At 46.0% G+C, this 21,635-nt stretch overlaps 2 protein-coding genes across 3 annotated transcripts in view; both read left to right on the plus strand.

The window, feature by feature from the left end:
- Window positions 1–16,022, plus strand: part of SLC3A2 (solute carrier family 3 member 2) — a 24,992-nt gene extending 8,970 nt beyond the window's left edge. Inside the window, exons 2-11 of the mRNA XM_058160742.1 lie at window positions 3,261–3,419; window positions 4,218–4,670; window positions 8,479–8,652; window positions 11,032–11,132; window positions 11,815–11,883; window positions 12,104–12,168; window positions 12,917–13,124; window positions 13,608–13,751; window positions 13,863–13,973; window positions 14,907–16,022. Coding sequence (XP_058016725.1) covers window positions 3,261–3,419; window positions 4,218–4,670; window positions 8,479–8,652; window positions 11,032–11,132; window positions 11,815–11,883; window positions 12,104–12,168; window positions 12,917–13,124; window positions 13,608–13,751; window positions 13,863–13,973; window positions 14,907–15,254 — 1,832 coding nt within the window. The 3' untranslated portion in view covers window positions 15,255–16,022. The remainder of the gene's footprint in view (window positions 1–3,260; window positions 3,420–4,217; window positions 4,671–8,478; window positions 8,653–11,031; window positions 11,133–11,814; window positions 11,884–12,103; window positions 12,169–12,916; window positions 13,125–13,607; window positions 13,752–13,862; window positions 13,974–14,906) is intronic.
- Window positions 16,023–17,567: 1,545 nt separating this feature from the next.
- LOC131186379 (calmodulin-1) overlaps window positions 17,568–21,635 on the plus strand; it is a 71,568-nt gene continuing 67,500 nt past the window's right edge. Inside the window, exons 1-5 of one of the 2 annotated variants that reach the window (XM_058159871.1) lie at window positions 17,568–17,721; window positions 19,162–19,192; window positions 19,532–19,675; window positions 20,541–20,647; window positions 21,116–21,251. In XM_058159871.1, the coding sequence (XP_058015854.1) occupies window positions 17,719–17,721; window positions 19,162–19,192; window positions 19,532–19,675; window positions 20,541–20,647; window positions 21,116–21,251 (421 nt within the window). In that variant the 5' untranslated portion in view covers window positions 17,568–17,718. The remainder of the gene's footprint in view (window positions 17,722–19,161; window positions 19,193–19,531; window positions 19,676–20,540; window positions 20,648–21,115; window positions 21,252–21,635) is intronic. The other variant, XM_058159873.1, reaches the window with a different exon arrangement.

Here is a 21,635-nt window from a genome sequence, read left to right on the forward strand (position 1 = left end):
GGTTTGTTAAAACCGTGATGGTGCAAGGTGGAGGGTTGAACGAAGGGGGGGGGTTGTTGATCCAAATCAGACAGGAATTAGCTGGCCAGATGTTGTAGGGAAGTCAAAAACCACTTGGGTTCCTCCTTTGTTTGTCTAAAAGTTGTTTATCTGCCTTGCTGCAGAGAGAGGGGAAAGCGGAGGCTGGGTGAGGGGGGAGGTTTTTGGCTAACAAAGTCCAAGCTGCTTAAGGTGGAAGAATCAGAAATGAAAAGTATATATATTATTTTAGCTAAGAGAAGTCAAAGGTTTTTACAGTAGATCACTTCCCCGGACTGAAATATTGTCCTTGTAAAGATTTAGGGAAGGAAAGAAAAAGGGAAGGGAAGGAAGGGAGGGACAGAGGGAGGGAGGGAGGGAGGGAGGGAGGGAGGAAGGAAGGAAGGAAGGAAGGAAGGAAGGAAGGAAGGAAGGAAGGAAGGAAGGAAGGAGAGAAAGACAGAAAGCTAAGGAAGGGAGAGAGAAGGAAGGAAGGAAAGAAAGAAGGAGAGAGAAGGAAGGAAGGAGAGAGAAGGAAGGAAGGAGAGAGAAGGAAGGAAGAAAGAAAGAAAGAAAAAGAAGAGTGCAAAAAGGCATAGAGAATGTTACTGCCAATTTATAAGGTCTTGGTAAGACCACACTTGGAATACTGCATCGAGTTTTGGTGGCCATGATATAAAAAAAGAGAACGAGAAGAGCAAAAAAGATGATTAAGGGGTTGGAAGCTAAAACATATGAAGAACAGTTGCAGGAACTGGGTATGTCTAGTTTAATGAAAAAGAAGGACCAGGGGAGACATGATAGCCGTCTTCCAATATCTCAGGGGCTGCGGCAAAGAAGAGGGAGTCAAACTATTTTCCAAAGCACCAGAGGGTAGAACAAGAAGCAATGGGTGGAAACTCACCAAGGAGAGAAGCAACCTAGAACTAAGGAGAAATTTCCTGACAATGAGAACAATTAACCAGTGGAACAACTTGCCTTCAGAAGTTGTGAATGCTCCAACACTGGAAGTTTTTAAGAAGATGTTGGATAACCATTTTGTCTGAAGTGGTGGAGGGTTTCCTGCCTAAGCAGCGGGTTGGACTAGAAGACCTCCAAGGTCCCTTCCAGTTCTGTTTTTTAAAAAACTCCGGGGTGTGTGTTAGATTGGTGGAACTTCCATGGAGAGAGGCAGTCTACCTCCTGCTCCTGATCCCAAGGCTCTTCTTGCATTTGAGGGGCTTTATTGTTGTTTCTCATGGCTAAGTGGGGGCAGTATCTCCACCCAACTCAGAAAAGCTCCTGCAGAGCTGGCAACGCCAGCATTCAAAGCCCAGAACAATTGGTCACTTCTTGCAATTGTTCAAAGGGGGATGTTTCCTCCTTTGATCTCCCCCAACCCTGAAGTTAGGGCTGGTGGAGTGTGCAGTCCTGTCACACGCACACTGAAACACACCCATTTCTGGTGTGTTTCTAAAATAAAAAAAAACTTGAGCCCGACAGCAAGAATGGAAGAACTTCAATGCTGTGATGGTATTACGGTTTATTTTCTCTTTAAGGGTGTATCTCACACTTGGCAAATTTAAAAGGGGTGGACTTCAACTCTCAGAATCCCCCACACAGCATGCTTTAAGATAGGTGGCCTTCAGCTCCCATAATTCCCCAGCCAGCGTGGTTTAAGATGGGTGGACTTCGACTCCCATAATTGCCCAGCCAGCATGGTTTAAGATGGCTGGACTTTAAGCCCCAGAATTCCCCAGCCAGCATGCTTTAAGATGAGTGGACTTCCACTCCCAGAATCCCCCAGCCAGTATGCTTTAAGATGGATGGACTTCAACTCCCAGAATCTCCCAGCCAGCATGCTATAAGCCGGGTGGACTTCAACTCCCAGAATTCCTCAGCCTGTATCTTTTAAGGTGGGTGGACTTCAGCTCCCAGAATCCCCCAGCCAGTATGCTTTAAAAGGGGTGGACTTCAATTTCCAGAATTCTCCAGCCAGCATGATTTAAGATGAGTGGACTTCCACTCCCAGAATTCCCCAGCCAGTATCTTTTAAGATGGATGGACATCACCTCCCAGAATTCTCCAGCCAGCGGGCTTTAAGATGGGAGAACTTCAAGTCCCAGAATTCCTCAATCAGCCTGGACTTCAACTTCCAGAATTCCCCAGCATCCACTCACCTTAAAGTTGCTAAGGTTGAGAAACATTGCTGTCTAATCTATAGTCTATGTAGCAGATCTGCAGTATATCTGGAGTCTCACAGAAGACTTTCTTGGCTGCCAATCATTAAACTCTGGTTTAACCATTAAACCAGAGTTCCCTGGGTCCATCGAGACTTTGTCAGTGTCCCCAGCCTATCCATCTTCAAGCTTCACGGAGCTGTCATGTTGAATGTGACAGAAAAGGCAAATTGCTAAATACTGTGAAAGTTATCACCTGCTCATTAAAGGCCCATTAAACCGACATTTAAGTTAGCTTTTATCCCAGGGTTAAAAATGATTCCGTTTCTTTCTTTTTTTTATTTAAAGGGTCTCCAACCAGCACGGCGTAGAAAAATAAAGTAGGATATTGAAACACCGAAATGCATTCGGCGTTATGAATAATCAGAATGAAGAGGAAAGCCGTTTTAAGGCATTTGGCCGCAAGGCACTCCAAATTTGGCGACTGGCTGGGGAATTCTGGGTATTGAAATCCCACAAGTCTTTAAAAATGTTGCCAAGTCGACTGGGGAAAATTCTGAGTGTTTGAAATCCACAAGTCTTCCAAGTCGGCCAAGTTTGGAGACCCCCCCTGTTTTTCAACCCTTAAACTGCCTCACCACCCCATGGATTGCCCCCCCGCCCTTTGGGGACTACAATTCCCAAAGTTCCCAGCTAGTAGTCAGGGCCAGGAGGTATTCTTCTCTGCCATGGGTTGAAGGTAAGTCACCCCCACCACTTCGTCCATCGCCCCTAAGGAACGGAAGACATTCCTATGGGGCTAGACCTGTCTCTGGAGATAAAGCCTCCACCTCTAGGAGCAGCCTACCTTTGCCCAGGTAACCCACACCAACGTTTTGGGGCCCCTTGGTCAAAGGCCAACAATTGCAATTACACCCAATTGCATCCCCCCACAAAATCCCCACCAGCGAGTCCTTTGGGCCGGGTTAGGGTCTGGCGGTAGAACCTCCCCATCCAATGGCAGTCTACCTGGAGAATCTACCGGCTCCCATCCCTACCTGGGCTGAAAGTGGCTGAGCCGGCGGAGCTCCGATCCACCTTAAGGGAGCCCGGAGGGGCGGATCGCGCGGAGGGGCGGAGGCTCCGGCTGGCTCTACTTGAGCTGCCGGCCGGCGCGATCGGGTTCTCAGATCGGATCTAACCGGATTCCCCACCACGGATCTTGCAGGTCGAAGCAGCTCGGCGGCCCCGCTTTGTTCCCAGGTAGAGAGCGCTTGGAAACGGGGCCGGTCTCTCTTCTTCCTTGGGGTGGGTGGGGGATGATGGGAAGTGTAGTAGGGGCGACCCCCTCCCCACATCCCTTCTTGCAAATTCACCTATAAAAGGATTTTTAAAAAGCCACTTGGAAAAAAAAATCCCTTTGAAACCCCACCGGGGCTGGGAGAGGGTTGCATTGTTCCAACATCCATTGTGGGGGTTCCTCAGCCCATATTCCCCGTCCCGTTGGAGGATGTGATTTGTGGTCAAAAGCCCAGCTTGTGGGGGGGAGTAGGGCAAGGTACCAGCTCTGGAAAGGTTTAGAAGTAGAAGTTGTTCCACCTTTCCTTAAACCCAAGGTCTCCCCGCAGGGAGAAGTCTAGTTTTGAAGGGCTCTCCCCTCACTCAGAAAACTAGCTTCTCAGGTTTTCTTCCCAGGGAGCAGAGTATCTTCTCAGGCTCTCGAAAGGTCTAGAGATCGACAGTGCTCCACTTTATCCTTGGCATGAGGTCTTCCCTCAGTGAGTTTTAAGGTTTCCCCCCTGCATTCGGAAAACTAGCTTCTCAGGCTTTCCTCCCAGGGTTAAGAGTATTTTTCTCGGGCTCTGGAAAGATTGAGGACGGACGTCGTCCCACTATATCCTTCGCACGAGGTGTTCCCTCAGTGAGAAATGAGTTTTAAGGTTCCCCCCCCACAACGTTCAGAAAACTAGCTTCTCAGGGTCTCCCCGCACTAAGAAGACTAGCTCTCCCCCCCCAAAAAAAAACTCCAACAACCTTAACTTCTTGGTCTCCTTTCCGCAGGTGACAGCATGAGCTCCCCAAGCACGACCCCAGAGGTGGACATGAAAGATGTGGAGCTGAATGAGATGGATCCTGAAAAGCAGCCCATGAACGCCTCTTCGCCCCTGGCCGGCTCGCCGGGCAGCCTGGGCGAGAAGAACGGAGTGGTGAAGGTGAAGATGGAGGAGGAGGAAGAAGAGGCTGAGATGGCGGCCAAATTCACCGGCTTGTCTAAGGAGCAGCTGCTCCAGGTGGCCGGCACCCCCGCCTGGGTCCGGACTCGCTGGGCCCTCCTCATCCTCTTCTGGTTGGGCTGGCTGGGCATGCTGGCCGGAGCCATCGTCATCATCGTCCAGGCGCCCCGTTGCAAGGAGCTCCCCAAGCAGGACTGGTGGCAGAAAGGTGGGATCTACCGGATTCTGCAGGTGGAAGGCTTCCAGGATTCGGGCAGCGATGGCACAGGCGACCTGGCGGGTGAGTTTGGGGCTGAGGAAGATGCTCTTTGTGGTGCCAAGGAGTCCCGGATTGGCTGTCTCCAGTTTTGCTTCCTGGGGGGGACGGGGGAAGGGAGGGGGGATCCATCCAGGTTATAGAAAAAGGGATCTCCTTGCTTGGAAGTCACGAAAGACCCCGGGATCTTTTTCCGAACAGCCTTTCTAATAATGTCTAATCAAGCCAAGATTTGGCTGGGTTGATTGGGGCTTAGCAGAATGGCTTACCTTAACCCTAACCTTAAACACCAGTTTAATTTTGGGGTTAATACTTGGGGGGCTGCCACTTCGCCACTCGTGACATTAGATCCATGCAAGCTCTCCTCCTTCACTTTGGAGCCCTTCTTTCTCCCACTCCCCAATATATTTATATATAAAGTGGATATAATTCCATCTATAGAGTGGATTTTTTAAAAAAATAATTCTTGATTAGTCTTGTTCCTAGATTCTGGAGCAGACTGGTTTATATATATATATATATAGTATATAGGTCTTTGGTTAATATAGTATATATAATATATTTCTTATATTTGTCCTGTTTTTTTAAGAATCCACTTTATAGATGGATTTATATCCACTTTATTTATATATACGTAATATATATAAACCAGCCTGCTCCAGAATCTAGGAGCCAGACAAATCTAATGGATTGTTTTTTTTAAAAATCCACTTTATATATGGATTTATATCCACTTTACATATATATATATAAACCAGCCCGCTCCAGAATCTAGGAGCCAGACAAATCTAGTGGATTTTTTAAAAAATGAACCCTCAGACCCTCCATGGGTCATTTGGAGACTAGCCACTGCTGGGGGAGGTGGGGGGACTGGGATGGCTTGGTGGGTGGGGGGAAAAACATCGCTCCAGTTCCAACTTGAAGGGAAGCCATGCCGGGCCAGGCCGTCCTGTACCAAAATCCAGTTTTAGCCGGTTTGAGCTTCCTGAGTAATTGCTGACTTGGGTTTCATCAGCTCTTGACGTCAGCCGAAAAGCTGACTCAGCTCCCGGCTGGTTGGGTTGAAGGACTATCTGTGTGCCTTTTCTTCATCTTCATTTTTTCCTCTTTCATTCTTCCTTTCCTCTCGTTCCTTTCTTTCTTTCTTCTTTCGCCCATTCATTGGCTTTCTGCCTTTTCCTCTTTTTTCTCATTCCTTTCTTCTTTTGCCTGTCTTTTTCCTTTCAATTCTTCCTTTTCTTTAACGTAACATAATAACAAGAGTTGGAAGGGACCTTGGAGGCCTTCTAGTCCAACCCCCTGCCCAGGCAGGAAACCCTACACCATTTCAGACAAATGGCTATCCAACGTTTTCTTAAAAATTTCCAGTGTTGGAGCATTCACAACTTCTGCAGGCAAGTCGTTCCACTTATTGATTGTTCTGTCTTTTTTCTTTCATTCTTCCTTTTCTTTTTCTTTCTCCCATAAATTGCCTTTCTGGTTTTCCTCTTTCTTCTCATTCCTTTCGTTCTTTTCTTTTTTTCTCCTGTTCATTGGCTTCCTGTCTTTCCTCTTGTTTTTCATTCCTTTCTTTTTTCTTCCGTTCTTTCTCTTTCTTTCTTTTCTCTCTCTCATCCACTTCTTTCTTTCCTTCATTGCCTTCTTGTCTGTCTGTCTTTCTGTCTTGGCTTTCTTTCTTTCATTTGTCTTTCTTTGTTTTTTGGTCTTTCTTTCTCTCTTTCATTTTACATTGTCTTATCCCTCCCTCCCTTCCTTCCTTCCTGGAATTTTTTCAGTCTCTTTTCTGCTGGATTGGCACCCTTTGACCCTTGGCCGAAATTTATGGGGGAATTTGCTCTGATGTTGTGAAACTCCATAAACTGTTGTTGATTCTGTGCAGGGACTAGTCAGTTTCTCTGGAGGTTTCATCTCGCCCTCTAGTGGCATTTCTGACTTGGTAGAGTTTTCAACTTTCCAAAAGAGAAATATTCCACAGTAAGGAGAATCCGGGCAAAACCGTGGCATTAAATATAAAATAATTACTCACTAAGCCTTGACAATCTTATATATTTTACTTTAACTCCACAGTAAAAGCGGTTCATTGCCCGCATATTTTTTTTTTTTAGCCTGGCTTGAGGACTAGAAACTTGAGTTGTTGTTTCAAATTAAGCTGCTTTGTAACACCCTAGTAAAGTAGAGCAGCCTTGTTGCAAAGGTTTGACCCTGGGGTGCAAGAAGTTTATAACAAAAACAAGGAAGTGGGGTGCCTCTTGTCCGCACTGGATGCCCACAACAACCACCTTGCGAGGTAGGGCAGGGCTGTGACAATAAGCAACGGTCGATGCTCTGCCCATGCATTTTGCCCCGAGCTCCTTAACCACTGACCCATATTGGGTCAGGAGTCAGGACTTGTGAGTTTTGAAGCGGAGGCGTTTGGGATGATGGATGCCACGCCCAACGCCAAGTTCAAACCAGTCCAAACCTGATAAATAGCCCCAGTCATACAACAGATATTTTGACTTGGAGGATGGAAAAGGAAGATGGTTGAGATTTGAGACACCGATCGATGCATTTTTCAGGAACTGGGCCATTTACTGAAAAGTTTTGCTGGGGAACGCAGAGAAGGAAGGCAAAAATTTATACAGAGCCGGGAGAGAAATAGACCAAAAAAAACCCCCTCCAAAACCAAGAAATCTCTTCTTTTGTGGCCGTTGAAGCGAACGTGAGTTGGCTTGCTGAATAAATTCTTCGCCTCGTTACCTTTTGGATTAAATGCGGATCACGGCAGCCAGGAAACGGTTCAACAGAGCAAGTTAAACGATTAAAAAGAAAAAAAAAAAACACACCACCATCACAATTGCTCATTCAGACTGGCAATGTGTAACCTTGAGCAAAAGTTAGACAGTGTTCGGCACGGATGTTTTGCACGCACAGTTTGTACAACACAATCTGGGATGCTGGCCAGGAAACTAAGATTTGTTCTCTGCCAGATCTGGATGAAACTAACTGAGTTTTACAGATGGTTCTCGACTTAGGACCACAATTGCGCCCCAAAGATTTCTGTTGTTAAGTGAGACGTTTTGTTGACTTGAGTCTTGCCCCATTTTACGACTTTTCTGGCCACCGTTAAGTGAATCCCTGCAGTTATTAAGTGAGTAAAGCCGGTGGAGTTAAGTGAATCTTGTTTCCCCATTGTCATCGCAAAAGGGTCGGAATAGCTCAGGCTGTAAGGAGCCTGTTATTAGAACACAGCAGCCTGCAATTACTGCAGGTTCTAGTCCACCAGGTCCAAGGTTGACTCAGCCTTCCATCCTTTATAAGGTAGGTAAAAGGAGGACCCAGATTGTTGGGGGGGCAATAAGTTGACTTTGTAAATATACAAATAGAATGAGACTATTGCCTTACACACTGTAAGCCGCCCTGAGTCTTCGGAGAAGGGCGGGATATAAATGTAAATAATAAAAAAAAAAGGGGGATTACGTGACACACACCCCCGGACACTGCATCCGTCATAAGTACGAGCCAGTTGCCAAGCGTCTGAATTTTGATCGTGTCAGCATGCTGTGACAGTCATAAGTACAAGCGTGAGTCACTTGTTTTCAGTGCCCTGGTAACGTTCAGCGGTCACTAAATGGAACGGTTGTAAATCAAGGACTGCCTGTATTGACTCTTGCTATTGAATCTCTCTTACCTATTTTCAGAAAATGGTCCACGTGGATTTTATTAGAGATTTTCAGGAGAGTTGCTTTGAGGAGCCTAAAACAAAAAATGTGATTTATTTCCCCCCCCTCCTCCTCCCGCATTCTGGTAAACTTGGTTTCTTTCTTTTTTCCCCCTCTATTTTTTTTTTTAGGGGTGAAAGAGAGGATGAATTATTTAAGTACTCTGAAGGTCAAAGGTTTTGTCATCGGGCCTGTTCACGTGAATCCCGAGGATCAGCCGTACAGCACCAACCTCCAAGACGTTGACCAAAAACTGGGCACGTTGCAAGATTTCCGCGATGTTTTACAAGCTGCCAAGAAAAAAAGTAAGTGGGGAAAAATATAGTTCAATACATGCATTTAATAATGTATTTAATGATGTGTTTCATATATATATATGTGTGTGTGTGTGTATGCGTGTATATGTATGTATATAGATATATATAGGCCAAACAACAGCTATGCAGCTCACCAGCTCAAATCCCCCTGCAGCACAGACTAGACTGAGCACAACCAAGCCCCCACCAACACAGGACACACCCCCAGCCAATCAGAGCACAGAAAAAACCCCATCCAATCAGAGCACAGCCAAGCTCCCACCCAATCAGTTCAAACCCCCACTAGCAGTTAAAAGGAAGAAACAGCTGCGATCACACATTGCTCCCAGAAGCACGAAGCTGAAGCCTGAAGATGACGAATGAGACTTCGTCGAAACGTCGCCAAGACACTTCCAATTCTACACGGGAGAAAACCCGAACAACCAAAGACCTATATATATAGGTATATATATGTGTGTGTGTATACACACACACACACACACCTTTCTAAGGGGGCCTAAACATCTCCCAAACATTGCAAAATGATTGATGTAAAATTAAAGGGTTAGGGTAAGACTCTAAACATCTATTTTTTTTTAAGCATTTTTTCTTTGTTTCTTTTTAGTATGCCTAAGCCACAAGTAACACTAGCAGATCTTAGTATTAAGTAAAACAAAAACTGTTATTATGTAATAAAATATTTTTAACCTGCCTAGAGTAGCCCCACAGCCAGAGAAGTGGCAAGGAAATTTAACAAATAAATAATGCTCTAGACAGCGGTTTATCTAGGGTACCCACAACTGTGTGTGTGTGTGTGTTTCTGAGTGATATTCAATTTGTCTGCTGCCCATCTCGATGGTCAGAGCAACTTTAGCAGTCCAGTTTAGGCCAGCATAGGTTGGTTAACATGCCCTTTCTAAAAGCCATAGTTTAACGTTGATATAAACTTTTCTTTTTGTTATTTTTAAAGGTTTTAGTTAGCTAACTCATCATTGTATTAATGGAGAACTTATCTTCTTTTATCTCTTATTTGTTTAATTGTAATTTCTTTGATGTGTGCTGGGTAGAGTCATTGAGATTTGGGTGAAATAATAATAATAACTGCAAAAATTGCACTACTTGGAACATCATACATCTTAAGAAGGTACTTGGTTGATACCCAGGATGCTGGCAACAACCCCTATCAACCATTAGCACCAGTCAATCGTATTTGTGATGCATTTTTGAATGTTCAGTTGACTGAGTTTCATATTTAATGAATAAAGTAAATAATAATAATAATAATAATGTCGTTCAATTGACTGAGTTTCATGTTTAATGAATAAAAGTTTATAATAATAATATTATTGTAACAGCAGCAATAATAATAGCAATAATAATAAGATTGTAATAATAATAGCAGAAATAGTAATAATAATAGCAGTAATGTCCTTGGTTAGGACTTGAACAGTTACGTTTTTACCAGTCCCAGACTGTGAATCGAACTGAAGGTTAAATCTATAATAATAACAGTAATAATGTTGATGATAATGTCATCTGGCTGACTGTGCAAGGAACTGTAACGAGGATAATAATTTCAAGTTAATACTGTTTATGTACCACTGTGCTCAAATCACATCAGCTTCGTGCCTTACAATACAATAAAACAATATATTTTTTTTGCCAAAAGAAGGAAGAATATTTTGGGGATGGCAGTTGTTTTGCAATTTCATGGAAAATATTCCTCTTTGATTCCCTTCCCGTTGTCCGTATTGTTTCTCAATGAGCCTCAGTCAGATGTTTTGTAGGTTTTGGAGTGAGTGAACAAACAAGGAAGTGCGGGGCCTATGTATTTCACAACTAAGGCCGTGTAAATATTAATTTAATTTAATTTAAACACCCTTTAAACAATGCTTTCTCGATTGACGCATCCTAGCATGTAGGTTAGATTTCAACCTGGAATCTTCTTTCTGTTTTGGCTCTTTATTTCCAAAATCTTAACGGAAATAAAAGTTTCAAACAATTGAATAAGGTGTGACTTTTGTCCACATCTGCAGGCTTTGGACTTGGGATTGTTTTTCACACTTACGGCCGTTTGCATCCATCCCTACGGTCGCAGGATCGAAATTCAGATGCTTGGCAACTGACTCATATTTATGACGGTTGCGCTGTCCCGGGGTGGGTGGCACGTGATCCCCTTTTGTGACCTTTTGACCAGAAAAATCGATGGGGATGCTAGATTCATTTAACAATCCTGTTAACTCACTGAACAACCGAGATGATTCACTGAACACCTCTCGCATAATGACAGAAATTTTGGGCTCAGTTCAGGACGTAAGCCGGGAATGACCCTGGGTTAGAGTTTTACGGAATGACGGTGTTGTGATGTAACATGTCTCTCTTTTTCAGATTTGAAAGTTATCTTGGATCTGACCCCTAATTATCATGGCCAGTTACCCTGGTTTAGCCAAGATGTATGGCTTAAGGGTGATTTCCAGAACAAAATGAAAGTAAGTGAAGGAAAGACTGTCTCCCCAAAGGGGAAATATATATATAGATATAAAAATTTAAAACAATTAAGTCCCTTTCAATAATTTAAACAATACAGCCAAAAAACAGAGGTAAATGCAGGCATTTCGTATTGACTCATCAGTACCTTACGTTACAATTACACGGTTAAAGACAGCCTCGAATATAAGATCTAGCAAGAGCATTCATTAAGCCTGTAAAATAAATATAAATCTATTATTAGGAGGATCTAATCAGGGTAGGGGACGCGGTGGCTCAGGGGCTAAGACGCTGAGCTTGTCAATCGAAAGGTTGGCAGTTCGGGGGTTCGAATCCCTAGGGCTGCCTAACAGGGTGAGCTCCCGTGACTTGTCCCAGCTTCTGCCAACCTAGCGGTTCGAAAACAGGTAAAAAATGCAGGTAGAAAAATAGGGACCACCTTTGGTGGGAAAGGAACAGCGTTCCGTGCGCCTTTGGCGTTGAGTCATGCCGGCCACATGACCACAGAGACGTCTTTGGACAGCGCTGGCTCTTCGGTTTTGAAACGGAGATGAGCACCGCCCCCTAGAGTCGGGAACGATTAGCACATATGTGCGAGGGGAACCTTTACCTTTATATGTGTGTGGTGGGGATCACTGAGGACTATTAACTTGTCTCGTTCTCTTCTTGCCATCCACCCTGCAGGAAGCAATCCAGTTTTGGCTGAGAGAAGGCGTGTCTGGAATCCAGATCGGAAGCGTCGAGCATTTAAATGTAAGCAGATCCTCAGCCCCCTTTCCATCCATTATCAGCCTTTAGCAAAGTGGGGTGGGGGGCGGGGGGCTTATTTAACCTGGGCCTGACAGCTGTCCCTTTTAATTTCTTTTTTTTTTTTTGGAGGGGAAGTGAGGCCCTTTGCAAGGAGAAGAAAGGAGGGGTGCTAAGACCTTGGGGGACGCTCAACCAACACCTCTCAATCCCATTTATTTAATAGGATTCCCAACTCTTGAGCGAGTGGAAGAATATCACGGAACAGGAGAGTGTTGACGATCAGGCCAGGTGAGTAAAAACAGGCCCCTTTCTTAACAAACTGCCTTACTTCTCTCTCTCTCTCTCTCTCTTTCTTTCTTTCTTTCTTCCGTCCTTTCCTTTCCTTTCATCCTTCTTTATTTCATTCCATCTGTCCTTTCATCTTTCCTTTCCTTTCCTTTTATCTTCCCTTCCTTATTCCCTTCCTTCCTTCCTCCTCTCCTTTCCTTTCTTTCCTTCTTCCTTCTTTCTTTCCCTCCCCCTCTCCTTTCCTTTCATCTTCCCTTCCTTCCTTCCTTCTTTCCTTCCTTCCTTCTTTCCTTTCCTTTCCTTTCCTTCCATCTTCCTTCTTTCTTTCTTTCATTCCACCTTTCCTTTCATCTTTCCTTTCTTTTCCCTTCCTCCTCTCCTCTCCTTTCTTTCTTTCTTCCTTTCCTTTCCTCCTTTCCTTTCCTTTCTTCTTTCCTTCCTTCCTTCCTCCTCTAATTTCCTTTCATCTTCCCTTCCTTCTTCCCTCCCCTCCTTCCTTCCTTCTTTCCTTCTGCCTACTTTCCTTCCTTTCTCCCCCTTCCCTTCCTCTTTCTTTCTTTTCCTTCCCTTCCTCCTTTTTTTCTTCCTTCCTTCCTTCCTTCCTTCCTTCCTTCCTTCCTTCCTTCCTTCCTTCCTTCCTTCCTTCCTTCCTTCCTTCCGTCTTTCATTCTTTTTCCACTCAGGAGTGGAAATTCTGCTCCCAGATGTGGTCGTAAGTCGAGCCGCCTTCTCTCTCCTTCTCTTCCAGGGTACTGATAGCCATGACCAGCCGCAATGACGCTCGAGGGATTTTCTCGCTTCTGAATGAAACCGCGGCGGTCGACATGCTAACCAGCCAGTACCTTCAGGAGCTGGTGAAGCCTGAACAAGATGATACTACCACACTGGGGCACACGGCCCAGAAACTGATCAAAGATTATATCCAAGAAGCAGGAAGCCGATGGCCCAGCTGGAGTGTAAGTATCCAGCTTTAGGATCGAGTTGAGATCTCTAAAAGAGAATATTTGTGGCTTAGAATTGAAATGTGGAGTCTTCGGTGCTCTCTGAGCTGGGTGGTTTTCTTGCAGACGTTTCACGACCCAACTAGGTAATAATATCAGTGCTAGAAGGGTTTGAGGAGACCGAGGATGGGGAGTAGGACTTGTGGGGGGGCCTTCTGAGCTTGGTAGTTTTCTTGCAGACGTTTCATGACCCAACTAGGTGGCATCATCCGTGCTAGAAGCAAGGTGGGATTGTGGAGTAGAGATAGGAAAAGGGGACGTCGAGACATTTCATGACCCAACTAGGTAGTGTCATCAGTGCTAGTGCTAATTCCCTCTATGGCTCTTGCATCCCTTACACAAACTTTTGAAACACCGACGCGACAATGTGTTGTGTTACTCAGCTTGGTTTTCTTCTCTGGGCTACTAACAGTCTCTTCCCCCCACCCCACCCCGCAGATGGGTAGACCGGATCTTGGACATTTGACCAAATCTATGGGAGAACAGCTCCTTCGCCTCCACCATCTCCTCTTCTACACTCTTCCCGGGACGCCTTTTACAGATTACGGAGACGAAATTGGCCTACGGGACATGCCGGGACAGGTAAGAACAGCCATAGAAGGGGTCAGGTGAGATGGGTTTGTAGGATGCTCAATGATGGATTGGGCACTGGGGGGCTTGTACCAGCAACAGCCCTCTTAATTTCTCCTCCAGCCTGCCGCATCCAACATCACACGCATGCAGTGGGACAACTCGGCGACATACGGGTTCTCCAGAGGAGCGCAACAGCTGGCTGAACCCGAAGCCAGCAACATCACCGTGCAGGTAAGAAAAAGCTGTGGGAGAGAAGCTAATTTTTCAAGCTGAAAGGAACGACCAAAATTTGGGGCCAACAGGGTAGAAAGCGGGAGTTATAGTTCTGCCTTCGGGATGAAAGCCAGCTGGGTGATCTGGGACCAATCACCAGGAGACAGTGAGTTCTAGTCCCTCCCTGACTATGAAAACTGATTGGGTGACTTTGAGCCAATGGAGACTTCTAGTCCCACTTTAGGCATGAAAGCTGGCTAGGTGACTTTGGGCCAATCACCAGGAGACTGAGAGTTCTAGTCCCGCCTTAGACGTGAAAGCCAGCTAGGCGACTGGACCGATCACCAGGAGACAGTGAGTTCTAGTCCCGACTTAACTATGAAAGCCAGTTGGGTGACTTTGGGCCAATCACCAGAAGATGGGGAGTTCTAGACTCGCCTTGGGCATGAAAGCTGTCTGAGTCCTTGAGCCAGTCCCTCTCTCTTAGCTCAATAATAATAATAATAATAATCATAAAGTAGAAAAATATCATCAGAAATAAAGAAGCTAAATTGCTCTGGGACTTTAGAATTCAAACAGACAGACACCTGCTCCCAGACTTAACAATTGTCGATAAGAAAGGCAAAAAAGTCTGGATTTTGGACATGACAGAATAGAAAAGGAAGAAGTAGAGAAGATAACAAAATGCAAAAAAAAAAAAAACCTGCAAAGAGAAGTCAAACGGCTAGGGCAAAAGAAAGCAAAGATTGTTCCTAAAAAGCAACAGGTGCTTCGAGCGAATCCCAAAACAGCTGGAGCGCCACTTAAACCCCATTGGCGTTGACAAAAGTCCCCAAAATTGGTCAATTGCAAAAGGCAGCTTGTCTTGGAACAGCTTTTGGTGACACTAGGCGCGAGGAAGCTAGAAAAAAATATTATAATTTCCCACTCACCTGTTTTTCTTTTTTCCAGACGCAGCAGAACCAGAAGGGGTCTATCCTGACCTTCTTCCAAGAGCTGAGCGAGCTTCGAAGCAAGGAACGCTCCCTTCTGCACGGCAACTTCGCCCTGGTGCAAAGCTCGAATCCCTCCGTCTTCTCCTACCTTCGGGTCTGGGACCAGAACAAGCGGTTCTTGGTGGCGCTCAATTTCGGCCCGCAGGAGAGAACCGTCTCCCTCCTTCACCCTCACCTCCCACCCCAAGTCGATGTGGAACTCAGCACCCATCCCAGCCGGGAGGAGACGCAGCTGGATTTGAAGAACCTCAAACTCCTCCCTTCGGAAGGCCTTCTCCTCAGCTTCCCCTACGTGGCCCTCTAGTCGGTCTTCTCCTGATGCTGTCTGGTCCATTTTCAGGAGGTGCCTCCGGTTCCTCAAAAGAAGACACTCCAGCCCAGAATTTCTCTCCTGAACTTACTAACATCCTTCTTCTCTATCTACCTGTCTTTCTAACCCCATAGCTCAGCCTTTCTAGACTCCGGTTCCCACAACCAGCTGGCCAGGAGAAAGTCCTTAACCAACTTAGAGGCTGAAGTTGGCTAAAGTCACCTCTGTTCCATGAACATTCCTGGACCTGCCAATATTTTTTCCCACCCTAAAAATTTGATATTAGCAGGTCATCTCTGAGAAAGAGGGAGACGTGAGACTCCATTCTCCAGAGCTGGAGGGGATGCTGGCGGTTCAATGAAACGATGGGCTATATAGCAGTGTTTCTCCATCTTGGCCAACTCTTAAGACGGGTGGACTTCAACTCCCAGAATTCCCCAGCCAGAAGTTGCCATGGTTGAAATACTCTAATCTCAGAGTGAAACCTTCGTGTCGGTCTGGTGCTAACACACACACACACACACTTTGGGCAAAGAGGACAAATCTTTCCCGGATTGCTTTGCCCATCCCATTTTGAGCGGTGGTTCTGCAGTTTTCAGTTCTACAATCTTTCCCTGATCTCCCTAGTATGAATTTTGTCCCATCAAGTGTTCTGGCCCCCTTGAAGATATTCTATCAGCCTACCTAAGCCTAACCAAGTGTGCAAACTTTCCTGTGTTTTGCTGTGGAACAAGTTTTAATAAATGCCTCTCTTCGCTTTCAGTCTCATCTGGTTTCTGTTGTGTACGGTGGAATCTAAGGATATGTGTCCGTCATTTTAAATCCCTTTGTGATTTGGTTCAGATCATATCTGGGGGAAGGAAAAGAACCAGTATGTTTTCCTTCCTTCCTTCCTTCCTTCCTTCTTTCCTTCCTCCCTCCCGCCTTCCTCCCCTCCCTCCCGCCTTCCTCCTTTCCTTCCTTCCTCCCTTCCCTTTCCATCCATCTCTCTGTCTCTCTCTCTAATTTTCCTTCCTTTTCTTTGTCCCTCCCTTTCCCCCTCCTTCCCTTTCCCCCCTCCCTCCTTCCTTCCTTCCTTTCCTTCTATCTATCTATCTATCTATCTATCTATCTATCTATCTATCTATCTATCTATCTATCTATCTATCTAATCTTCCTTCCTTTTCTTTGTCTCTTCCTTCCTTCCTTCCTTCCTTCCTTCTTTCCTTTCTTATGGGTATGGTGCTGCAATGGATAAATATATACAGTATAATGTGTACAGCCATGTGGATCCTAATATTAATCTGCTTTGAAGTAGATTTTTTTTAGTTCAGCACCTTCCCAGAAGGCTCTGGATTTGCAACAGATGGAAGTTGTAGTCCGATAAATATCCCACATCCCGAAATAGTGCAGTGTATTTCTCAACTTTTCAATCGTTATAAGCTGAGTGGACTTCAAGTCCCAGAATTCCCCAGCCCACCTGCATGCATGCTGGATGGGGAATTCTGGGACTTGAAGTCCACCCATCTTAATTACTGAGGTTGTGAAACGCTGCTCTGGTATCATTCATTCTCAAGATCCCTTTGCATAAACTGATGGATGCTTCAATGGCTATTTTAAATACTTAGTTGAATTATTGCTAAGCATTTAAATCGGGGGTCTCCAAACTTGGGAACTTTTAAGATTTGTGGACTTCAACTCCCAGAATTCCTCAGCCAACATGGCTTCTTGGCTGAAGCATGGCTGGCTGAGGAATTCTGGGAACTGAAGTCCACAAGTCTTAAAAGTTCCCTAGTTTGGAGACCCCTGATTTAAAACAAAATTCTCCAACAGAGGAGTATTATTGGCTGGCTGTCTTCTTTTGTTAGAGTCTAAAGATAGTATTTTGCAAATTTTAAGATTGATGGAATTCTGGGAGATGAAGTCTTACCACCTTAAATATACTCCTCCCCTTTAATAACCACACGGTTTCTTTGGGTGGCTTCCCCTTTAAAATGTCACTCTCTTTATTGACAGCCGACAATATTTCTTTCCGGGTCATATTTCCTCCTCCTCTTCAGTCCGCCCCCCCCACTTTCTTTTATTCCTTCCCCTCGGCCTGTTGTGACGACGGCTCCTTTAAGCAGCCCCCTCGACGCAATGCAGGGGAGGCTGAACCAATGGGGACACGCTCAGCGGACCACGTGAGGGTAGAGAGGTGGGGGAGGCGGAGCAATAAGGACAAGAGCCCGGATGGGAGAGAGAGGTGGGGGGGGGCGATGCCAATGCAGCCCGAGCTGCTCGCCGGAACTCGTTTGGCGGAGCGATTCGCTAGCGCGCGGTGAGTCGGCCGAGCAACGGTCGTCGCCAGCCGTTGGGGGAGCGCCAGAGCGCATGCGCGGGAGAAGCAGCGGTGGCGGCTCCTCGGCCTCGCGGCGGAGGAAGACGGGCGGGATCCCAAAACTGAGAGGACGCGGCGCTGCTCCTTCCTCCGGTCATCATGGTGAGGGGGCAATTTTGAGGGGGCAGCGTGAAGAAACCCCCGGGTTGCGAGTGCTCCCCAGAAGGGGCGGGGCAGGAAAGGGGAGGGGCCGGATTTGGAGAGGGGACTGCTGAAGAGCGTCTAGCCCACCCCTAATCTGGGGGGTATACATTTAGAGCCCCCCCTTCAACAAGAGGGGCGTCGTGGAGCCCCCCCCGAGACAATAGAGGGGCTTTGACCTGGGGGGGTGGACCCCCCCTCTCTGAAGTGGGGGGGGCTAGGATACGGGGGGGGCTATGAAGAGAGGGGAGGTCAGCTCCACAGGAGGGGAGGGGCGGAGCTATAGGAGGCCCCGCCCCCTTTGGGAATTGAGGGGGGCGCTGGGAGGGGGCTAAGAAGGGAGGGAGGGGTTTCATGATGGATCTCCACCCACCCAATTTTACTCCAGTTAGTGTTAACTTTAAGGGTTTTGCATGCAAAAGTGGGAGAAATGCAAAGGCAAGGGGGTTTTTTGGGGGTGGGGTGGGGTGGAAAAAGGAATTTTCTGGGTGTTTTTGTCTGATTATTTCAGGATTTGATGGTTCAAGGAGGACATAGAAAAGTAGTCCTCAATTTACAACTGCCAGGGAGCCCAGCATTTAGGTGGCGAAGTCAAACGTCGTCCCCATTTTACAACTTTTCCTGCCACCCTCGTTAAGGGAATCAATGGCCGTTGTTTAAGTTAGCCACTCGGTTTGTGAAGGGAATCTAACCCCCCCCCCACTTGACTTGGCTTGTCACCAAAGGGGATCGCGTGACTTGACATGACGACCGTCGTAAAGACGAGTCGGCTACCGGGCATGTGAATTCTGTTCGCCTGACTGAGAGGCTCCCAGGGTCATGTGAAAAACGGTGGCAAGTCCCTTTTTTTCAGTGCCGTTGTAACTTTGAACGGTCACTAAGCGAACTATTGTAAACGGAGGATTGCCTGTAGATGTATAGGAGATACAGAGATAATAAGATATAGAGATAACCGTACGGTGCAAACGTGTGAGGTAGTTGTGCAAAAAAAAAATGCTATAAATTAAGAATGTCAAATATATTTATATATTAATCTTATCAATTGACAGGTAGTTCTCGACTTACAACAGTTCGTTTAGTGACCGAAATTACAAATGGCCCTGCAAAAAGTAACTTACGACTGTGTTTCATGCTTATGACAAGGGCGATGGCCCAGTGGTCACGTGATCAAAATTCACATGCTTGGCAACTGGCTCACATTTATGGCCTCTGGGCTGTCTTGGAATCCATCGCCAAGCATCCGAATGTAAATTGGTGTTGCTTTTTTCAGTGCTGTTGTAACTTCGAATGGTCACTCCACGGACTGTTATAAGTCAAGGACTACCTATACACTTATAAAAAGGAAGCTGGCATGATTAGAAGGGGAGTCTTGACTTTCATTTTTCTTGTTAACTTTCGTAGGCTGACCAACTGACTGAGGAGCAGATTGCAGGTAAATTGGATGGTACACTGAGAGCATACACACCAAATTCCTTGTGTGTCCAATCACACTTGGCCAGTAAAGAGTTCTATTCTATTCTATCATCTATCTTCTATCATCTGTCTACTATCTATCTTCTATCTACTCATCTATCTATCAATATTTATCTATTATCATCTACCTTCTGTCATCTATATATCATCTACTATATCATCTATCTTCTATCATCTATCCATCCATCTATCTAACTAACTAACTAACTATCAATCATCTATCCATCTCGTTTGTTAAAAGTTTGGATAGAGGGGGCGAATTTGGACCTGACCTCTCCCGCTTGCCCCTTCCTTTCAGAGTTCAAGGAAGCCTTCTCCCTCTTCGACAAAGACGGCGATGGTACCATCACCACCAAGGAGCTGGGCACCGTGATGCGCTCCCTGGGCCAGAACCCCACCGAGGCAGAGTTGCAGGACATGATCAACGAAGTGGATGCGGATGGTGAGCAGCGCCCTTAACTGGATGGTGGTTGGGAGGCTGTTTGGTGAGAATAACAGAAGAACAGAGTTGGAAGGGACCTTGGAGGCCTTCTAGTCCAGCCCCCTGCTCAAGCAGAAGACCCTGTATTATTTCAAACAAATGGCTGTCCAATCTCTTCTTGAAAACCTCTAGTGTTGGATCAATGTCTGGAGGCAAGCCGTTCCATTGGTTAATTGTTCTCATGTGAGGAAATTTCTCCTAGGTTCCTTTTCTGCATCATTAGTTTCCATCCATTGTTTCTTGTCCTGCCTTCGGGTCCTTTGGAAAATAGGTTGACACCCGCCCCCCCTTGTTTGTGGCACCCGCCAAATATTGGAAGACTGCTATCATGCCACCCCTAGTCCTTCTTTTCTCTAGACTAGTCATGTCCAGTTCCTGCAACCGTTCTTCATATGTTTTAGCCTCCAGTCCCCTAATCATCTTTGTTGATCTTCTCTGCACTCCACATCTTTTGTACACGGTGGCAACCAAAACTGGATTCAATATTACAAATGTCTCACCAAGGCATCATAAAGTGGTATTAACCGTTCACATGATCTTGATTCTATCCCTCTATTAACACAGCCTAGGACTGTGTTGGCTTTTTTGGCAGTTGCACTACACCACTGGCTTATATTTAAATGATTGTTCACAAGGTCTAGAAAGATAAGGGGCTAAAGTAGTTCGTGTCTTGATTTTTCCAGAGTTTCAGCTTGGGGTGGGGGGTTTCTAAATTTATTTGGTGGAGAATCTAGCATTGTGTGTGCGCGTTCTTGTGATTGGGTAGCAAGGAGCTATGTTTATTTTATTTTTTTTAGTCAGTTGATCTGACTGATCCTTTTCCCAGGCAATGGCACAATTGATTTCCCAGAATTCCTCACTATGATGGCCCGGAAAATGAAAGACACAGACAGTGAAGAAGAGATCCGTGAAGCCTTCCGAGTTTTTGACAAGGTGAGTTTGCTTAATTTGGGGGGGGAGGGGGAGGGGCACTTCGGTAGTCCTTGAGTTACAATCACAATTGAGCCCCAAATTTACCTTGCTTGAAACATTTGTTAAGCGGGTTTTGCCCATTTTTACGACTTTTCTTGCCACCGTTGTTAAGCGAATTGTGTTCATTAAGTGAGTCGCCTGGTGGTGAAGTGAATCTGCCTTCTCTGTTGACTTGCTCGTCAGACGGTCACAAAAGGGGGTCATATGACCCTCCCGGGGACACCGCAACCATCATAAATATGAGCCAGTTGCCAAGGGTCTGAATTTTGACCATGTGACCACAGAGGCCCTGTAACGGCCGTTAAGTGCGAGAAACGGTCCTAAGTCACTTTTTTCAGTACCGCTGTGACTTTGAACAGAGACTAAACGAACGGTTATAAATCGAGGCTCACCTGTGCCTCATCTGTCCCTCCTTCCTTCCCTCTCCAGGATGGCAATGGGTACATTAGCGCCGCCGAGCTGCGCCACGTGATGACCAACCTGGGCGAGAAGCTTACGGACGAGGAGGTGGATGAAATGATCCGAGAAGCAGATATAGACGGGGACGGGCAAGTCAATTACGAAGGTAAGGGGCCAAAGGCCCTCGGGCCCCCTTGGGGGGTCGAAGGTGAGTGGCTGGAGAACCCGCCGTCTCGTGCAGGTGGCATTTATTCCAGGCAAACGGTTTAGTAGTATTTTTTTTCTCCCACTGGGCAAGCGGCGCTCTTGAGAACACTGAGGACTAGAAATGGGTGAAGGAAAAGGAAGTTCAGATCCCCCTTTTACAATCTGTAGTTTTGTTTCCATTTTGGTGCATGCCCCTTGGCTGCTTTTAAGGTGGCTGGCTGGGGAATTGTGGGAGTTGGAGTCCACCCTTCTTCAAAGTGGCCATGGTTCAGAGACACTGACCTACAGATACAGATTAACAGAGTTGGAAGGGACCTGGTAGGTCATCTAGTCAAACCCCCTG

Source organism: Ahaetulla prasina, chromosome 17 (assembly GCF_028640845.1).
Source record: "Ahaetulla prasina isolate Xishuangbanna chromosome 17, ASM2864084v1, whole genome shotgun sequence".
NCBI classification, from domain to species: domain Eukaryota; kingdom Metazoa; phylum Chordata; class Lepidosauria; order Squamata; family Colubridae; genus Ahaetulla; species Ahaetulla prasina.